General features: G+C 39.0%; 1 protein-coding gene across 4 annotated transcripts in view; it reads right to left on the bottom strand.

Moving 5' to 3' along the window:
* Positions 1-238: 238 nt before the first annotated feature.
* The window catches only part of UBR2 (ubiquitin protein ligase E3 component n-recognin 2), a 116638-nt gene continuing 99185 nt past the window's right edge, over positions 239-17691 (bottom strand). For all 4 annotated transcript variants that reach the window (XM_081245135.1, XM_081245137.1, XM_081245134.1 and 1 more), the window contains exons 41-47: positions 16911-17041; positions 9683-9791; positions 7421-7477; positions 7022-7099; positions 6111-6281; positions 3797-3898; positions 239-2471 (exon numbers count right to left, since the gene is read on the bottom strand). In XM_081245135.1, coding sequence (XP_081101261.1) covers positions 2330-2471; positions 3797-3898; positions 6111-6281; positions 7022-7099; positions 7421-7477; positions 9683-9791; positions 16911-17041 — 790 coding nt within the window. In that variant the 3' untranslated portion in view covers positions 239-2329. The remainder of the gene's footprint in view (positions 2472-3796; positions 3899-6110; positions 6282-7021; positions 7100-7420; positions 7478-9682; positions 9792-16910; positions 17042-17691) is intronic.

Raw genomic sequence — 17691 nt, 5'->3', positions numbered from 1 at the left:
GTCACAAGCTGTCATAGTCAGTGAATATGAAACTTAATCAGCTGAAACGATGATCAAGCTTTCTTCAGGTCAAGATCGTTTGGCCAACAGCCATAACTGACACTAATAATATAAGCATCTTAAATTTCAAGCTAATACAAGTGTCCCACTTTATCTATAGCAAGGTGACATGTGGAACACCTCCACTGCATTTAACTGTGTGAAACAAAACAGAAAGAAAATGTAGGCAGATGCAAAGTAATGTCAACACCTAAAGCATTTATTTGGATATCTTTAAACTTTTTACATATGCTACATTCCAAATTTTACAAGTTGTCCACAGATAATAAAGTTTTAGCCAATTTTTTAAACAGATATGATTTTCCCTGATATGGAAAGCATGTTATATAAACATTTCTACAATAAACATAATACATGCGGAACAAATCATAAGACTAAGATGATTCGTTAGTTAGGGAAGACAATTAGATTAATGATACACACACCAGAAGATAAAAGGGCGCATGTGTTGCTATCTCATGTAAATTCATCTTCTCTGACTCCCTGACATTCTCAGAGAATGGAATCCAGGGACACCCTCTGCTAACAACAGGCTTGTATGAAATCAGCTCTGAAAGCTGAAGTATTGTTATGATTTGGTGAACATGTTTATAAATTCAACTACAGAGGGAGAAACCTGGTCTTATCATTCTAAATTTAAGCTTGGTTAACAACTGGAGAAAAGCCAAAAGAAGCTGAACTTAAAGGCTAAAGGAATGAGGATGTGACAAAGGCCAAAATAAACATTAAAAATCACGATGCCATCCACAGCCCATACCACCAGATCTTATGAATGGAAGGAAGGCCAGGAAAGGGGGGCGAGCGCTGTGTTCGAAAGCAGATTTTCTTCCTCTTGGGTGAGAAGCGCTTCCTCTCAGATGGGTGACTCAGTCTCAGGCAAAAAGGGTCAAGGTCATCCTTTCAGAGGAAGGGGCTCTTCACACACCACCCTGGAGAAGCAGTGAGTGTGGCTTCTACATCTCCACTTACTTTAGCTGAAAGTCTGGATTTCCAACCTTCCTCCTGGGTGTACCGTGGAGTGTGCAAAGCTGAGCAGGATGGAACTTTTAGATGCAGAGTTCAAAGAAAACTGAGTGAAAGGGTTATTTTCATTGGCTTAAAAAAATCCAAGAGCCTCTAATTATTCATTTATCCCTTAGCCTCACCTCAGAGAGGCTCTGTATTTATTCTTCCACCAAATCTGCCACCACTCTCCATGTACCCAAGCTCTCTCAGCACGTGTCTCACACAAGAGTGGTACATGGCATGTCATGGTTATAAACTATTTTACTAAGCGGCTATCATTCTAGGAAGGCACCTCTTAGTAAGAACAATAATGTTTAAAAATAATAAAAAGCCTGGGCACACAGGTGTCCCAGAAATGTACTAAGTGAGCCAGCAGGTAAACAGCAATTCATCTATTCCAAGAAATGCTGGAAGGGGTGGGGGTGAGGGAATTTTAAAACACTGAATTCTCATTTTTTTGCTAGTGTTTGATTCTAGATGTATACACTCTTTCAACTTAGTCTTAGAAATAAGAGACTATATCATCTGAAAAATTAGGATACTCTTAAGTTTTCAATAAGCCCTTTAATATGAGTTTTTTTCCTCAAAGCCAAAAGTCTTGCCAAAAAAAAGGGGGGGGCGGGGGAATCCCACCTTGTATAGCCCTGAAAATCACCCAGCACACAAAGACACCACCTTCTCTCCTTCTTCCCACAGGTTCCTCCAGCATGAGAGTCCCCCAACCCCCTCACAGCCGGTAGAGACAAGGGAATGCCACTTTTGAAATCCACTGTTTTGCTTAGAGGTAGGGTCCCATCAGCTGTGGGGACACTGACCCAGGCCCAACGCTGAGAGTCACTGAGAGGGATCAGGAAGTGTGACCCCAAAAGACCAGAGACTTTGTTTCCAGCTGCTGTTGCATCAGCTTCAGGCCTGGAGTTCCCTGTGTTCAGTAATGTGACACGGCTCAGACTACTGGGAACAGTCAAATGCAGTCAGATGCCCACAAAGGGGTTGAGTCCAGCCCAGGAAGAGAAGCTCCTTCCTGGATTCTAAAATTCAAGAAGTTTCGTTTGAAGTACACAGCAAACGATGCAAGAAAATCTGCTGACAGAAGATGATTTTCATCAGTCTCTGGAGCCAGAAACTATAAAAATAAAACTGGGAAGAAAAGCTTAAATAAAGAATTTATTTCCAAATTCAGTAGAACCTATTTCCTATTCTCTTTCTTGAAAAGCGAACTGGGTTACAAAAATCCAAATTTATGTATTTGGTAGTGAAGTAATTATAAATGTTGCCAGTCAATGCCAACCAGTGTCTGATTTGCTTCCTGTGCATGTCCAATTTCCTCTGTGATACTGTGCTGGTGCCAGAGCTTCTGAATCTTCTTAAATCGCTCTCTGCACAAATGTAAAGGATTTCCCCGTCTAGAAAGAAGACACATGTCACTCAGGATGCATTCGGTTTATTCATCTATTATACTCCAACCTTTCCTGATTTAGGAAAAGTTACAAGTTATTGGTTTTAGATCCTCTGCAGAATTTCTCTTTGGCAGGCGCCTGTGGCTATTAATGTGTTAGCTCTGACGGTTTGCTAGGAGCAGCTGAAGGGGAGTAAGTGCTGAAAAGAAGAGGAAAATAAACACAAGCTACACCTACTCAGACTGGGGTGAGGAATTGGGGGTGGGGTTGAGCAGGAGGGTTTACGCTGAGAGGCTAGAACTATGCATTCATTATCCATTTTGTTGGTAAAACGTAAAACAGGGAGGGGCAGGGGAGAGGATGGAAAACTTGCAGGGGTGAAAATGTTCTTCTAAGTACTGTCTTTCAGTTACAAAGTCTAAGCAAAGCAGTCAAATGTGAATAACTCTGGGGTCTAATTTAACCAAAGCACAGGCACTGCTGAGCTCATGCCTGGGGCCTTGGCTCCTGACTCAGAGTGCCAGTCCTCTCACTCTCCGTCCAGAGCTCTTCCTCCTAAGAGCCCACGTTTCTCAGAGCAACGGTAAGAACCATCAACAGGTGGCACAAGCCCGTATCCTTGCAGTCAAGTGCCTGAGGAGCCCATCTACTTATCTTGCCTTGGTTTCCAGGCCTTCAACTTCTGCTCCCCAAGGCTGGGAAGTTACATCTAGGTTAAGACTTTTATCCCATTTGGGCAAAAAGAAATGGTCTGAAAGTTCTTTAACAGTGCTTGAAGGAACTGCTGTTAGCATTTTGCTTTTGATGTAACAGAAGGTACCAGAGTAGAAGTGATTAAGCCTCAAATACTGTTGTATTGCTCTGTATGTTCTAAATCTTTGTTCTCTCAGATTCTTATGTAGTAAGATAAGCACATCTCTTATCAATCAAGATTTGCTCTTTTATATTACTTGAAGAGGACCGGGTCTCCCATACAAAGCCGCACAAGTTACAAAGAGCTATCCCTGCAGTGCTCTGATGCTGTGGATGCCACAGGACAATTCAAACAGCTCTCTGGAGTAAGAAATGGAAAAAGGTTGCACTCTGTCCCATTTTTTCCCCTTATGTATCTTGATGGCCTTCATGACACTCTGAGGGCTGGGAATGGGAATGTCAAACCAGACAGCCAGGGTAGCCTCCTTCGAAGAGTCCACAGACAAAAGCCACTTGTGCTAACCCTCCAGGCAGTTAGCAGGCAGGCTTCAGGACCACGAGGTTCGTTGTGTTCACCCCATGCTGAAGGCTCTGGTGGCCCAGAGCCAGTCAACCTAGTTACCCAGGATGGGCCTTACCTGAGTCCCTGGTCAGTCTCCCCATAGTCATCAAGGTAAGGAGGAGAATAAAAACAGCCTTTGGTTTTGCCAGCTAAAAATAGCACTTGACATTCCCGTACTCTGTAGAGAGACCATTTATACATTAGTAACCAAGGTTTGGATTCAGTTCCAAATGGACTGAAGTCTTATAAAAGTAAACAAAACCATTGGGAATATGGGGTTAAGAGACACAAACTATTATACATAAAACAGATAAGCAACAAGGATTTACTGTATAGCACAGGGAATTATACCTAATAACTTGTAATAACCTATAATGGAATATAACCTGCAAAAAACAAAACAACACTGAATCACTATGATGTACACCTGAAACTAGTGCAATATCATAAATCAACTATATAATCAATAAATAAATATAAACAAACAAAACCACTGTTGGAAGAGAAGAAATGGCGTTTATAGCAGAGACACTTGAAAAAGTATCAACACCCCGCCTAAGTTTAAAAATAACTAAAAGGATTTTATTGTAACCAATATTAAGGAGGGGGAGGGACATTTAGGATTAGGATTCGACAGCTCATAGAATAGTGGCATTTAAAAAAATTAAGTGTGAGAAAGTTAACTACTTCTAAAAAAATTGTACACAGGGCTCTCCTGGTGGCACAGTGGTTAAGAATCTGCCTGCCAATGCAGGGGACACGGTTCGATCCCTGGTCTAGGAAGGTCCCACGTGCTGTGGAGCAACTAAGACCGTGCACCACAACTACTGAGCCTGCGCTCTAGAGCCCGCGAGCCACAACTACTGAGCCCGTGCTCCACAACAAGAGAAGCCACCGCAATGAGAAGCCCGTGCACTGTAATGAAGAGTAGCCTCCACTTGCTGCAACTAGAGAAAGCCCACATGCTGCAACTAGAGAAAGCCTGTGCAGCAACGAAGACCCAACGCAGCCAAAAATTAAAAAAAAGGTACACAAACATTACGAACTAGGTTGACCTGAAACACAAAGCAACACTCTACATGACCAGAAGAATTCTGAAATATGCCAAACAAAGTAAAAATGCTACTTTTACATTTCTCCTAAGGGTTTTAAAAAAAATGTGTCTCCTGATCCCTTTGAGAGGTTTGATTAACTTTTTCTGGTGTTAACAATTCAGCTCATCTCAACATTTATTGAGAACCTATCATATACAAGAAATTGTCAGGCACTGGGGGGTACTAAGATGACTAAGATGTGGATATAATCTATGCCCCAGAGGAGCTCAAACTCATGTCACTTCTCTCCTTCAGACCCTGCGATGGCTTCCATCTCACTCAGAGACCTCGCTAGGACACACCAGGCCCATGACTCTCCCCCTTGTGCTCACTACTGCAGTAGCAGCAGCCTCCTTGCTGTTTCTTTTCTTTTTTTTCTTTCTTTATTTTTTGGCCATGCCGTGCGGCTTGTGGAATCTTAGTTCCCCAACCAGGGATTTAACCTGCACCCTCAGCAGTGAAAGCACAGAGTCCTAACCACCGGACTGCCAGGGAATTCCTTTTGTTTTTTTTTAATAAATTTTATTGAGGGATAATTTTTTTTAAAAAACCTATCCATTTTTACAGGACAGTTTGATGAATTTTGCCCTTGCTCTTTCTTGAACATGGCAGGCACACTCCCCAGCAATTCTGCACTTGCTGCTCCCTGCCTAGAATGTTCTCCCCACTTCTTTAGGTCTTTATTCAAGTCACCTTCCCAGGGAACCTTCCTTGGTTCCCTATCTAAAATTCAGCTCTCCAGCTACCATTTCATATTCCCCTCCCTAGTTTATTTTTTCTCTTCTGCATGGATTGCTTTCTAAATTCTTACTTTATTTTCTATCTCCCTCACTAGAAACTGAGCTCCATGAAGGCAGAGGTTTTCGTATGCTTTGTTGACTACTGCATTCTCAATATCCATTACATAGTCACTGATAAATATTTGCTGTATGTTGTCAAATGTACACAACTATATACATCAGCCTGTGATATGTATGAATCCAACTATGAGGATACAACAAAAGGAGTAATTCTGACTGTGCTTGGGTAGAAAACCAAACACAGCTAGAAGTTTCACATTACAATGAGGCACAAAGAAAGAACAGAATTGTCATGGGGATGGAAATGATAATGAAAGAACAGCACAGAGTTAGCATGAGCCAAATATGAGATGTGTGGAGACAAGGCTCCCCATTTTTCTCAAATGTATAAAAGAGTGGCCTCAAATCTCTGCAATGTAGTAGTTTCTTGTTCCACCCCTCAACAGATGTCTACTGTGACAGATCCAAAGCTAGAAAGCTCCTTCCAGGGCCTTACCTCAGGAAGATGCCCACCCCAGAACCACAGGAGTAGGTGTGGGCGGTGCAAGCTCCCACGTCCTCCCCTTCCAACTCCGTCTGACAGCAGTAGCTCTGGGAGCACAGCAGAGTTCCACATACAAGGCACAGAGTTGGGGCTCTGCTCTTGTCACCACCTGATTTCGGGCACCTCCATGAAATAAAAAAGCACAAGTCAAGGCTCTAAAAGACTGGCTAAAGAGCTGACGGTGGTAAAACTGCCCTGGAAAAAAATTCTGCAATATCAAGTAGAGTGAAGATGCATACAGACTATGGACCAGGCAAATTTATTTCTAGAATAGGTAACATCTCACATACACACCAACACCATGTACTGGAAACACTCAATCAACAAGTGGAGAAAAGAGAAATAAAATTATCAATAGGAGGAAAAAAATATGTAAATTAAAAAATTAAAAAAAATACTGCTACTGTCATATAATGAAGTACTACACAATAGTGAAAACTGATGAATTAAAAATTACATGTGTCAAATGTATAAATAAATCTTACAAACAATGCTGAATGAAAAATGCTATAGGATAATGTACAATGCTATTCTAAAGCTTAAAATAATAATAATATATGCAAAATAATAATAACTGCTTAGGAATATAACCGTTTATAGTTAATGTGTTATTTAAAGTACAAATTGTTTAGATAACCTCTAATGAATCAAACTTGGCCCTCATCACCCCCTTTCTCATCTTATTCTGAAACATGGAATCATGCTTTTTACAAGTTCGGTAGTACAAGTTAGGTGGTACTACTGATGTTATGATTTCCCTACCCAAACAAAAGAGAACAATGACAAAATGCTTCAAATTCTGTGTAGAGAAGTGAGTGTTTCCAGTGGTAGGAAGTGCTCAATAAGCTAATATAAAAACTTACGAGAAATTAGATGCTTGATTAATGAGGCTGCTGTAATCCTCTGGAAGGTCTATTAATTTGTTAGATTCTCTTGGATAGCTAAAACAAAACAAAACAAAAACCACATAAAAAACCCAGTTAATATGAGGGTATATTGTAACAATGACAGGGAAACTCTTAACTTAGTCAAAATAAATAAAGGAAGACTGAATCTGAGTGACTGGGCACTACCCACAGCAGCAAAAAGCCACAGTAAGAACTTTAAAACGCACGCTTAAATAACATAGGGCCTTAGGGTTCACATTTTTACTTGAAGAACTCAGGATGAATTATCAGGACAATAGGCTGTCCTGTACACTTATATTCTGCTTCTTTCCTACTTCTTGCCTCCAACCAAGTCTTTGACAATCTTCAGCTTACCTTATAGCGTCTCTTTCACCTTCCAGGTATCTCTTAACTTCAGTGTTATGACACCAACTTCAATGTAAATGGAGAAAAAAAATTTTTTTACTTTTGAAGGGCTAGAACTAAAAAATTTTCTTCTCTAAATCCAGTAAGAGAGAAACAGTCTTCTTGGCTTATTATATTTATCTCTTCATACGAAGCTTAGAGGAGTACCACATACTTTGCCTACCATATTTTAAAATCAGAAGAATATGACCTTTGATTTTCTAAAAGCAACAATGCTTAACGTATTAAAATTTGCTATTACCCCCATTAATTGGACACTCTGAAAAACCAGTCTGGGGAATTCCCTGGTGGTCCAATGGTTAGGACTCTGTGCTCTCATTGCCAAGGGCACAGGTTCAATCCCTGGTCAGGGAACTAAGATCCCGCAAGCCACGCAGTGTGGCCAAAAAAACCAAACCAAAACCAAAACCAAAACAGTCTGAATCAATGAGAAGCTCTTATAATCTAGAGCTAGAACACTCATATAAAATAAAAAATTTTAAATTGTGGTAAAAATACACAGAACATAAAATTTACTATTTTAACCATTTTTAAGTGTACAGTTCTGTGGCATTAAGTATATTGATGTTGTTGGGCAGTCATCACCACCTCTGTCTCCAGAACTTTTTCAGCTTTCTCAAATGAAATTCTCTGCTTGTTAAACACTAACCCATTCCTCCCCGCACCCCCAGCCCCTGGCAACCACCATTCTATTTTGTCTCTATGAATCTCACTATTCTAAGTACCTCATATAAATAGAAACATAATGTTTGTTCTTTTGTGACTGGCTTATTTCACTTAGCCTGCCTTCAAGTTTCATCCACATTGTAGCATGTGTCAGAATTTCCTACCTTTTTAAGGCTGAATAATAACTCCACTGAATGTATATAACACATTTTGTTTATCCATTCATTGGTTTATGGATATTTGGGTTGTTTCCACCTCTTGGCTATTGTGAATAATGCTGCTATGAACATGCGTGTACAAAATTCTATGAGTTCCTGCTTTCAATTCTTTTGCAATATACACCTAGAAGTGAAACTACTGGATCATAGAGTAATTCTGTTTAACTTTTTGAGGAATCACCATACTGTTTTCCAGAGCAGCTGTACCATTTTCTATTCCTACCGATAGTGTACATGGATTCCAGTTTCTTGACATCCTCACCAACATGTATTATTAATGTCTGCCTTTTTCATTACAGCAGTTCTAAGGGGTATGAAGTGGTATCTCACTGTGATTTTTATTTGCATTTCCCTGATGACTAGTGATCAGTATTTTTTCATGTGCTTATTGACCATTTGTATATCTTCTTTGGAGAAGTCCTTTGCTCATTTTATAATGGGTTGTTTGCTTTTTTATTGCTGAGATGTAGGAAATCTGGATATATATTTTCTGGCTATTACTCCCTTATCAGATATATGATTTGCAACTATTTTCTCCCATTCTGTGGGTAAATCAGCCAAATTTTATTCTTAACTTAGTCACTAACTTGATATGATTAATGGGTCAATTTCTTTAGACTTCAGTTTTCTCGAATATAAAGTGAGGATAGGGTGTCCCTGGTGGCACAGTGGTTAAGAATCCGCCTGCCAATGCAGGTGACACATGTTTGAGCCCTGGTCCGGGAATATCCCACATGCCATGGAGCAACTAAGCCCCTGTACCACAACTACTGAGCCTGCACTCTAGAGCCCGTAAGCCACAACTACTGAAGCCCTTGTGCCACAACTAGTGAAGCCCGCGCACCTAGAGCCTGTGCTCTGCAACGAGAGAAGCCACCATAATGAGAAGCCCGCTCACTGCATCTAGAGAGCCCACACGCAGAAATGAAGACCCAAAGCAGCAATCAATCAATCAATCAATAAAATAAAATAAAATAAAATAATAAAAATAAAGTGAGGATATTAGACTAGATAACCCTTAAGGTGTCTTTCAGTTTCAAAAATCTACAGAACATAGTACTTAACAAGTAAGTTAATATGAGGAAATAAACATTTCCACCACTACTCTCCTTCCAGGCAAATCTGCTTATGCTATTCAGTAGGCCTGGCAAAAATCTTACCATAAAGGTAAATCCTTAACTAAGAAGGCCTAATAATTATACTTTGAATCACATGGATTGAATTCTGCCAGGCTATCTGAGAATTTTGTAAAATATGTGATAAACTGAAGTTTGTTTCCATATATATATATATTCCAATATAAAGAAGAAAAGTGTATAATTGTTACCTTTCAATCAGTAACTTCATTATCTCCTTATTTTCTTGAAAAAGGCAAATGAAGTTGTTTGGCAGGGAAAGATAGTTACATAAATGTTCAAAATGGCTTGTTCCAGTAGCTGCAAATAGAGAAGAAAACAGTTTTGCATATAACAACTAAGAGTAGATCCTATAGGAGAGTAAGCAACAGTAGAGCTTAAAACAAAAAGGCACGAGATGAAAGAGTTCAATTTTGCTAGGTACATAACCTGTAAGAAGTAAATAAGATGGCACATGGAAGGGATCCACAGAAAATGACATAACTGAAAGTGGAGTCAGGTGACTCCTTTACCAAAGTGGTCACAATTTCTCGATGTTTCAGTTTTACCATCTGCAAAATGGGGTACCTGTGTGATATACTTCATGGGGTTATTTGTGAACGTTAAATGACAAAAATAACATGGGTAGCTCTGGAAAAGTATAAGGCAGTACAGAGACATAAGATGATTTTATCACTGAGAGATGGATTTAAACACTAACTTAATCATCACTGAAAATGATTAGGAAGGGTAAATTATTCTCTCAATGGTGCCTGGACAACTAGCTAAATAGAGATGCTATTCAACAAACTTTTAGAGAGTAGCATAACATGCAGGCACCCCATGACTTGTGCCAGGCACTATGAGGTACAGTAAACTTTAGGTCTACCTTTAATTCCTACATTAAAATCAGATTTATGTGTAATTATGGCTATTTTGAACTTCAAGGCCTCATGTTTCACATTAAAAAAATACTTGAAAGGGGGCAGACAGCAGAAGCAAGAAGAACTACAATCCTACAGCCTGCAGAACAAAAACCACAATCAAAAAGTTAGACAAAATGAAAAGGCAGAGGATTATGTCGCAGACGAAGAAACAAGATAAAAACCCCAGAAGAACAACTAAATGAAGTGGAGACAGGCAACCTTCCAGAAAAAGAATTCAGAATAGTGATAGTGAAGATGACCCAAGATCTCGGAAAAAGAATGGAGGCAAAGATTGAGAAGATGTAGAAATGTTTAACAAAGACCTAGAAGAACTAAAGAACAAACAAACAGAGATGAACAATACAATAATTAAAATGAAAAATACACTAGAAGGAATCAATAGCAGAATAACTGAGGCAGAAGACCGGATAAGTGACCTGGAAGACAGAACGGTGGAAATCACGACCACAAAACGGAATAAAGAAAAAAGAATGAAAAGAAATGAAGACAGCCTAAGAGACCTCTGGGACAACATTAAATGCACCAACATTTGCATTATAGGGGTCCCAGAAGGAGAAGAGAAAGGACCCAAGAAAATATTTGAAGAGATAATAGCTGAAAACTTCCCTAACATAGGAAAGGAAACAGTCAATGAAGTCCAGGAAGTGCAGAGAGTCCCAGGCAGGATAAACCCAAGGAGGGCACACCGAGACACACAGTAATCAAATCGACAAAACTTAAAGACAAAGAAAAAAATCAACAAGGGAAATATGACAAATAACATACAAGGGAACTCCCATAAGGTTATCAGCTGACTTCTCAGCAGAAACTCTGTAAGCCAGAGGGAGTGGCACAATATATTTAAAGTGATGTAAGGGAAGAAACTACAACCAAAAATACTTTACCCAGCAAGGATCTCATTCAGATTTGACAAAGAAATCAAAAGCTTTACAGACAAACAAAAGCTAAGAGAATTCAGCACTATCAGACCAGCTTTGCAACAAATGCTAAAGGAACTCCTCTAAGTGGGAAAGGGACTAACAACTTAAAAAATAAAAAACCTTGTACATACATAGACTGCTGTACCAAAACTGCATGGGAGGGCTTCCCTGGTGGTACAGTGGTTAAGAATCTGCTTGCCAATGCAGAGGACATGGGTTTGAATCCTGATCCGGGAAGATCCCACATGCTGTGGAGCAACTAAGCCTGTACACCACAACTACTGAGCCTGTGTTCTAGAGCCCGCGAGCCACAACTACTGAGCCCATGTGCCACAACTACCGAAGCCTGCATGCCTAGAGCCCATGCTCTGCAACAAGAGAAGCCACCACAATGAGAAGCCTGCACACTGCAATGAAGAGTAGCCCCCGCTTGCTGCAACTAGAGAAAGCGTGCACGCAGCAACGAAGACCCAATGCAGCTGAAAATAAATAAGTAAAACCACAACAACAACAACAACAAAAAGACTACATGGGAAGAGCAAAACCAAAACCTACGATAGATACACATACAAAAAAGAAAAAGCAACCCAAACACAACACTAAAGATGGCCATCAAAACGCAAGAGAACAAAAGAAGAAGGGAAGAGAAAAGACCTACAAAAACAAACCCAAAACAATTAAGAAAATGGCAATAGGAATACACATATTGATAATTACCTTACATGTAAATGGATTAAATGCACCGATCAAAAGACACAGACTGGCTGAGTGGATACAAAAACAAGACCCATATATATGCTGTCTACAGGAGACCCACCTCAGACCTAGGGACACATACAGACTGAAAGTGAGATGGAAGAAGGTATTCCACGCAAACAGAAATCACAAGAAAGCTGAAGTAGCAATACTCATATCAGACAAAATAAACGTTAAAATAAAGACTGTTATAAGAGACAAAGAAGGACACTACACAATGATCAAGGGATCAATCCAAGAAGAAGATATAACAACTGTAAATATATATGCACCCAACATAGGAGCAACTCAATATATAAGGCAAATACTAACAGCCATAAAGGTAGAGATCAACAGTAACACAATAATACTGGGAGACTTTAACACCTCATTTTCATCAACGGACAGATCATCCAGACAGAAAATCAATAAAGAAGCACAGGCCTTAAATGACACATTAGACCAGATGGACTTAACTGATATTTATAGAGCATTTCATCCAAAAGCAGCAGAATACACTTTCTTCTCAAGTGCACACAGAACATTCTCCAGGATTGACCACATGCTAGGCCACAAGGCGAGCCTCGGTAAATTTAAGAAAACTGAAATCATATCAAGCATCTTCCGATAACAATGCTATGAGATTAAAAATAAACTATAAGAAAAAAAACACAAACACATGGAGGCTAAACAATATGCTACTGAACAAACCAATGGATCACTGAAGAAATAAAAGGGGAAATCAAAAAATACCTAGAGACAAATGAAAGCACAACGATCCAAAATCTATGAGATGCAGCAAAAGCAGTTGTAAGAGGGAAGTTTATAGCAATACAATCTTACCTCAGGAAACAAGAAAAATCTCAAATAAACAACCCAACCTTACACCTAAAGCAACCAGAGAAAGAAGAACAAACAAAACCCAAAGTTAGTAGAAGGAAAGAAGTCATAAAGATCAGAGGAGAAATATATGAAATAGAGACAAAGGAAGTAAGAGCAAAGATCAATGAAACTAAAAGCTGGTTCTCTGAAAAGATAAACAAAACTGATAAACCTTTAGCCAGACTCATCAAGAAAAAAGGGAGAGGACTCAAATCAATAAAATTCGAAATGGAAAAGGAGAAGTTATAACAGACACCACAGAAATACAAAGGATCATAAGACACTACACGTGGTTATGTGCCAATAAAATAGACAACCTGGAAGAAATGGACAAATTCTTAGAAAGGTACAGTCTCCCAAGACTAAACCAGGAAGAAATAGAAAATAGGAACAGACCAATCACAAGCACTGAAATTGAAGCTGTGATTAAAAATCTTCTGACAAACCAAAGTCCAGGACCTGATGACTTCACAGGCAAATTCTATAAAACATTTAGAGAAGAAAGAGCTAATGCCTATCCTTCTGAAACTGTTCCAAAAAATTGCAGAGGAAGGAAAACTCCCAAACTCATTCTATGAGGCCACCATCACCCTGATACCAAAACCAGACAAAGATATCACAAAAAAAAAGAAAATTACACGCTGGGACTTCCCTGGTGGTGCAGTGGTTAAGACTCTGTGCTCCCAATGCAGAGGGCCCGGGTTTGATCCCTGGTCAGGGAACTAGATCCCACGTGCATGTTGCAACTGAGAGTTTGCATGCCACAACTAAAAAGCCCATATGCGGCAACTAAGGAGCTGGTGAGCTGCAACTAAGGAGCCCGCCTGCTGCAACTAAGACCTGGCACAACCAAATAAATAAATATTAAAAAAAAAAAAAGAAAAAAAAAGAAAGTTAGAGGCCAATATCACCGATGAACATAGACACAAAAAGTCTCAACAAAATACTAGCAATCTGAATCCAATAATGCATTAAAAGGATCACACACCATGATCAAGTGGGATTTATCCCGGGGATACAAGGATTTTTCAGTATCTGTAAATCAATCAGTGTGATATACCACATCAACAAACTGAAGAATAAAAACCATATGATCATCTCAAAAGATGCAGAAAAAGCTTTTGACAACATTCAGCACCCATTTATGATAAAAGCTCTCCAGAAAGTGGGCACAGAGGGAACATACCTCAACATAATAAAGGCCATATACAACAAACCTATAGCTAACATCATACTCAATGGTGAAAAGCTGAAAGCGTTTCCTCTAAGACTAGGAACAAGACAAGGATGTCCACTCTCAGCACTTTTATTCAACATAATTTTGGAAGTCTTACCTATGGCAATCAGAGAAGAAAAAGAAATAAAAGGAATCCAAATTGGAAAAGAAGCAGTAAAACCATAACTGTTTGCAGATGACATGATACTATATACATAAAAAATCCTAAAGATGCTACCAGAAAACTACTAGAGCTCATCAATGAATTGGTAAAGTTGCAGGTTACAAAATTAATACACAGAAATTTGTTGCATTTCTATACACTAACTATGAAAGATCAGAAAGAAAATTCAAGAAACAATCCTATTTACCACTGCATCAAAAAGAATGAAATACCTAGGAATAAACCTACCTAAGGAGACAAAAGATCTGTACTTGAAAACTATAAGACACTGATGAAAGAAATCAAAGAAGACACAAACAGATGGAAAGATATACGATGTTAGTGGATTGGAAGAATCAATATTGTCAAAATGACTATACTACCCAAGGCAATCTACGGATTCAATGGAATCCCTATAAAATCACCAATGGCATTTTTCACAGAATTAGAACAAAAAATCTTAAAATTTGTTATGGAGACACAAAAGACCCCGAATAGCCAAAGCAATCTTGAGAAAGAAAAACGGTCATCAAAACAGTATGGTACGGGCACAAAAACAGATATATAGATCAATGTAACAGGATAGAAAACCCAGAAATAAACCCACACACCTATAGTCAATTAATCTACAGCAAAGGAGGCAAGACTACACAACGGTGGGAAGACAGTCTAGTCTCTTTAACAAGTGGTGCTGGGAAAACTGGTCAGCTACATGTAAAAAAACGAAATTAGATGGTTCTTTAACACCATACACAAAAATACGCTCAAAATGGATTAAAGACCTAAATGTGAGAAAAGATACTATAAAACCCCGAGAGAAAAACATAGGTTGAACACTCTCTGACATAAATTGCAGCAATATCCTTTTCGATCTGTCTCCCATAATAATGGAAATAAAAACAAAAATAAACAAATGGGACCTAATTAAACTCAAAAGCTTTTGCACAGCAAAGGAAACCATAAACAAAACGAAAAGACAACCCACAGATTGGGAGAAAATATTTGCAAATGATGTGAGCAACAAGAGATTATTCTCCAAAATTTACAAACACCTCATGAGGCTTAATATCATCAAAACGAACAACCCAATCAAAAAATGGGCAGACCTATATAGACATTTCTCCAAAGAAGACAGATGAGAAGATGTTCAACATTGCTAATTATTAGAGAAATGCAAATCAAAAGTACAATGAGATATCACCTCACACCAGTCAAAATGGCTATCATCAAAAAATCCACAAACAATAAATGCTGGAGTGTGGAGAAAAGGGAACCCTCCTACACTGTCGGTGGGAACGTAAATTGGTACAGCCACTATGGAGAACAGTATGGAGGCTCCTTAAAAAACTAAAAATAGGCTTCCCTGGTGGCGCAGTGGTTGAGAGTCCGCCTGGCGATGCAGGGGACATGGGTTCGTGCCCGGTCCGGGAAGATCCCACATGCTGCGGAGCGGCTGGGCCTGTGAGCCATGGCTGCTGAGCCTGCTAGTCTGGAGCCTGTGCTCCGCAACGGGAGAGGCCACAACAGTGAGAGGCCCGCGTATCGCAAAAAACAAACAAACAAAAAAAAAAAACCTAAAAATAGAGCTACCATTTCACCCTGCAATCCCACTCCTGGGCATATATCCAGAGAAAAACATGGTCCGAAAGGATACACGCACCCCAATGTTCATTGCAGCACTGTTTACGATAGCCAAAACATGGAAGCAACCTAAATATCCATCGACAGAGGAATGGATAAAACAAATGTGGTACATATATACAATGGAATATTGCTCAGCCATTAAAAAGAAAGAAATAATGACATTTGTAGCAACATGGATGGACCTAGAGATTGCCATACTGAGTGAAGTCAGTCAGAGAAAGAGAAATATCATATGATATCTCTTATATGTGGAATCTAAAAAGAAATGATACAAAGGAACTTACTTACAAAACAGAAACAGGCTCATAGACTTAGAGAACAAACTTACGGTTACCAGGGGGGAAGGGTGGAGGGAAGGGACAGTCAGGGAGTTTGGGATCGACATGTACACACTGCCATAATTAAAATGGATAACCAACAAGGACCTACTGTATAGCACAGGGAACCCTGCTCAATGTTACGTGGCAGCCTAGATGGGAGGGGAGTTTGGATACATGTATATGTATGGCTGAGTTGCTTTGCTGTGCACCTGAAACTACCACAACATTGTTAATCGGCTATATTCCAATATAAAATCAAAAGTTAAAAAAAAAAAAAGCAACAAAAAAACCACACCTCAATTTGTCACTTTTCACTTTTTAAAATCTGAAGAACCCAGTTTATGAATAACATACAATTGAACCATTTTAACATCTGAAAGCAAAACAAGTACATTTTTGTACATGTACAAAATCAGTACATTTACTGACATCCAAATAAAATCAGATATTTACATAAATATGCATCTAATTCTATAATCTGTACATCACCATAGTCAATTAGCTGTGACCTAAACTTTTAATAAGTTTTCATTTTTGCAATGCACTTTAAGTCTTAACTTGCTAGAGTGAAAGACTCTACATTTCCTACGTTTTGAAAGAAATCAGAAATTACCTTGAATTTCAGGTGGCGAAGGAACTCCATTTAAGTAATGGAAAAACAAAGCAGAACACCTCAGGAAAGGCATGATTCCAGCTCTGACATTCCTCAACAGATGCCAGCCAGAGTGCATTTCTTTCAAGGCACTGTGACAGAGAAAAATGACAACTGGGAAATGTAACTAAAAAATGGTCATTCCAGTTATGGCAGTGAGGAAACAGGCAACTACAATTGGGAATGGATAGCACGTAGGCCTAAAAGGTATGGGTAGCCCCAACTATTACAGGATGTCAGGTGTAACTGGTGATACACCCTCTAATGCTGTTATTAAAATCTGTAAAAGTTATACAGCTATATAAAGAGAAAATTTGGAAAATAAAAAAACTATCCACTATTCTACAACCTTGTATCAGCAGGCATTACTTTGGAAAACTATTTTCATACTAATCTGTCTTACACAGTTGTACTTGTAACATATAAAATTTAAAATTAACATGATTTTCAGATCATAAACCGTAATTGTATTGGAATTTTAATATTCTGGATAACATCAATCATAACCTACACTAAATTACTTCCCTGTAAGCAAACTCTTAGATCGCTTTAAATTCTTTGCTAATATAAATAATATCAGTGTACATCTTTATGTCTGTAGGTTTTTCTATACGTTGGATTATTTTGCTAGTGTGGATTCTCAGAAATGGGATAACTTAGTCAAAGAACAAACAGTGTGGTTCTTGACATACACTGTTAGAAAGCCAAGTGAAGGGACTTATCTGGTGGCGCAGTGGTTAAG

Source organism: Mesoplodon bidens, assembly GCF_964165515.1.
Source record: "Mesoplodon bidens genome assembly, chromosome: 10".
Taxonomy (NCBI): Eukaryota; Metazoa; Chordata; class Mammalia; order Artiodactyla; family Ziphiidae; genus Mesoplodon; species Mesoplodon bidens.
The sequence above is the reverse complement of the archived record's forward strand: the minus strand, read 5'-3'. Positions and strand labels throughout refer to the sequence as shown.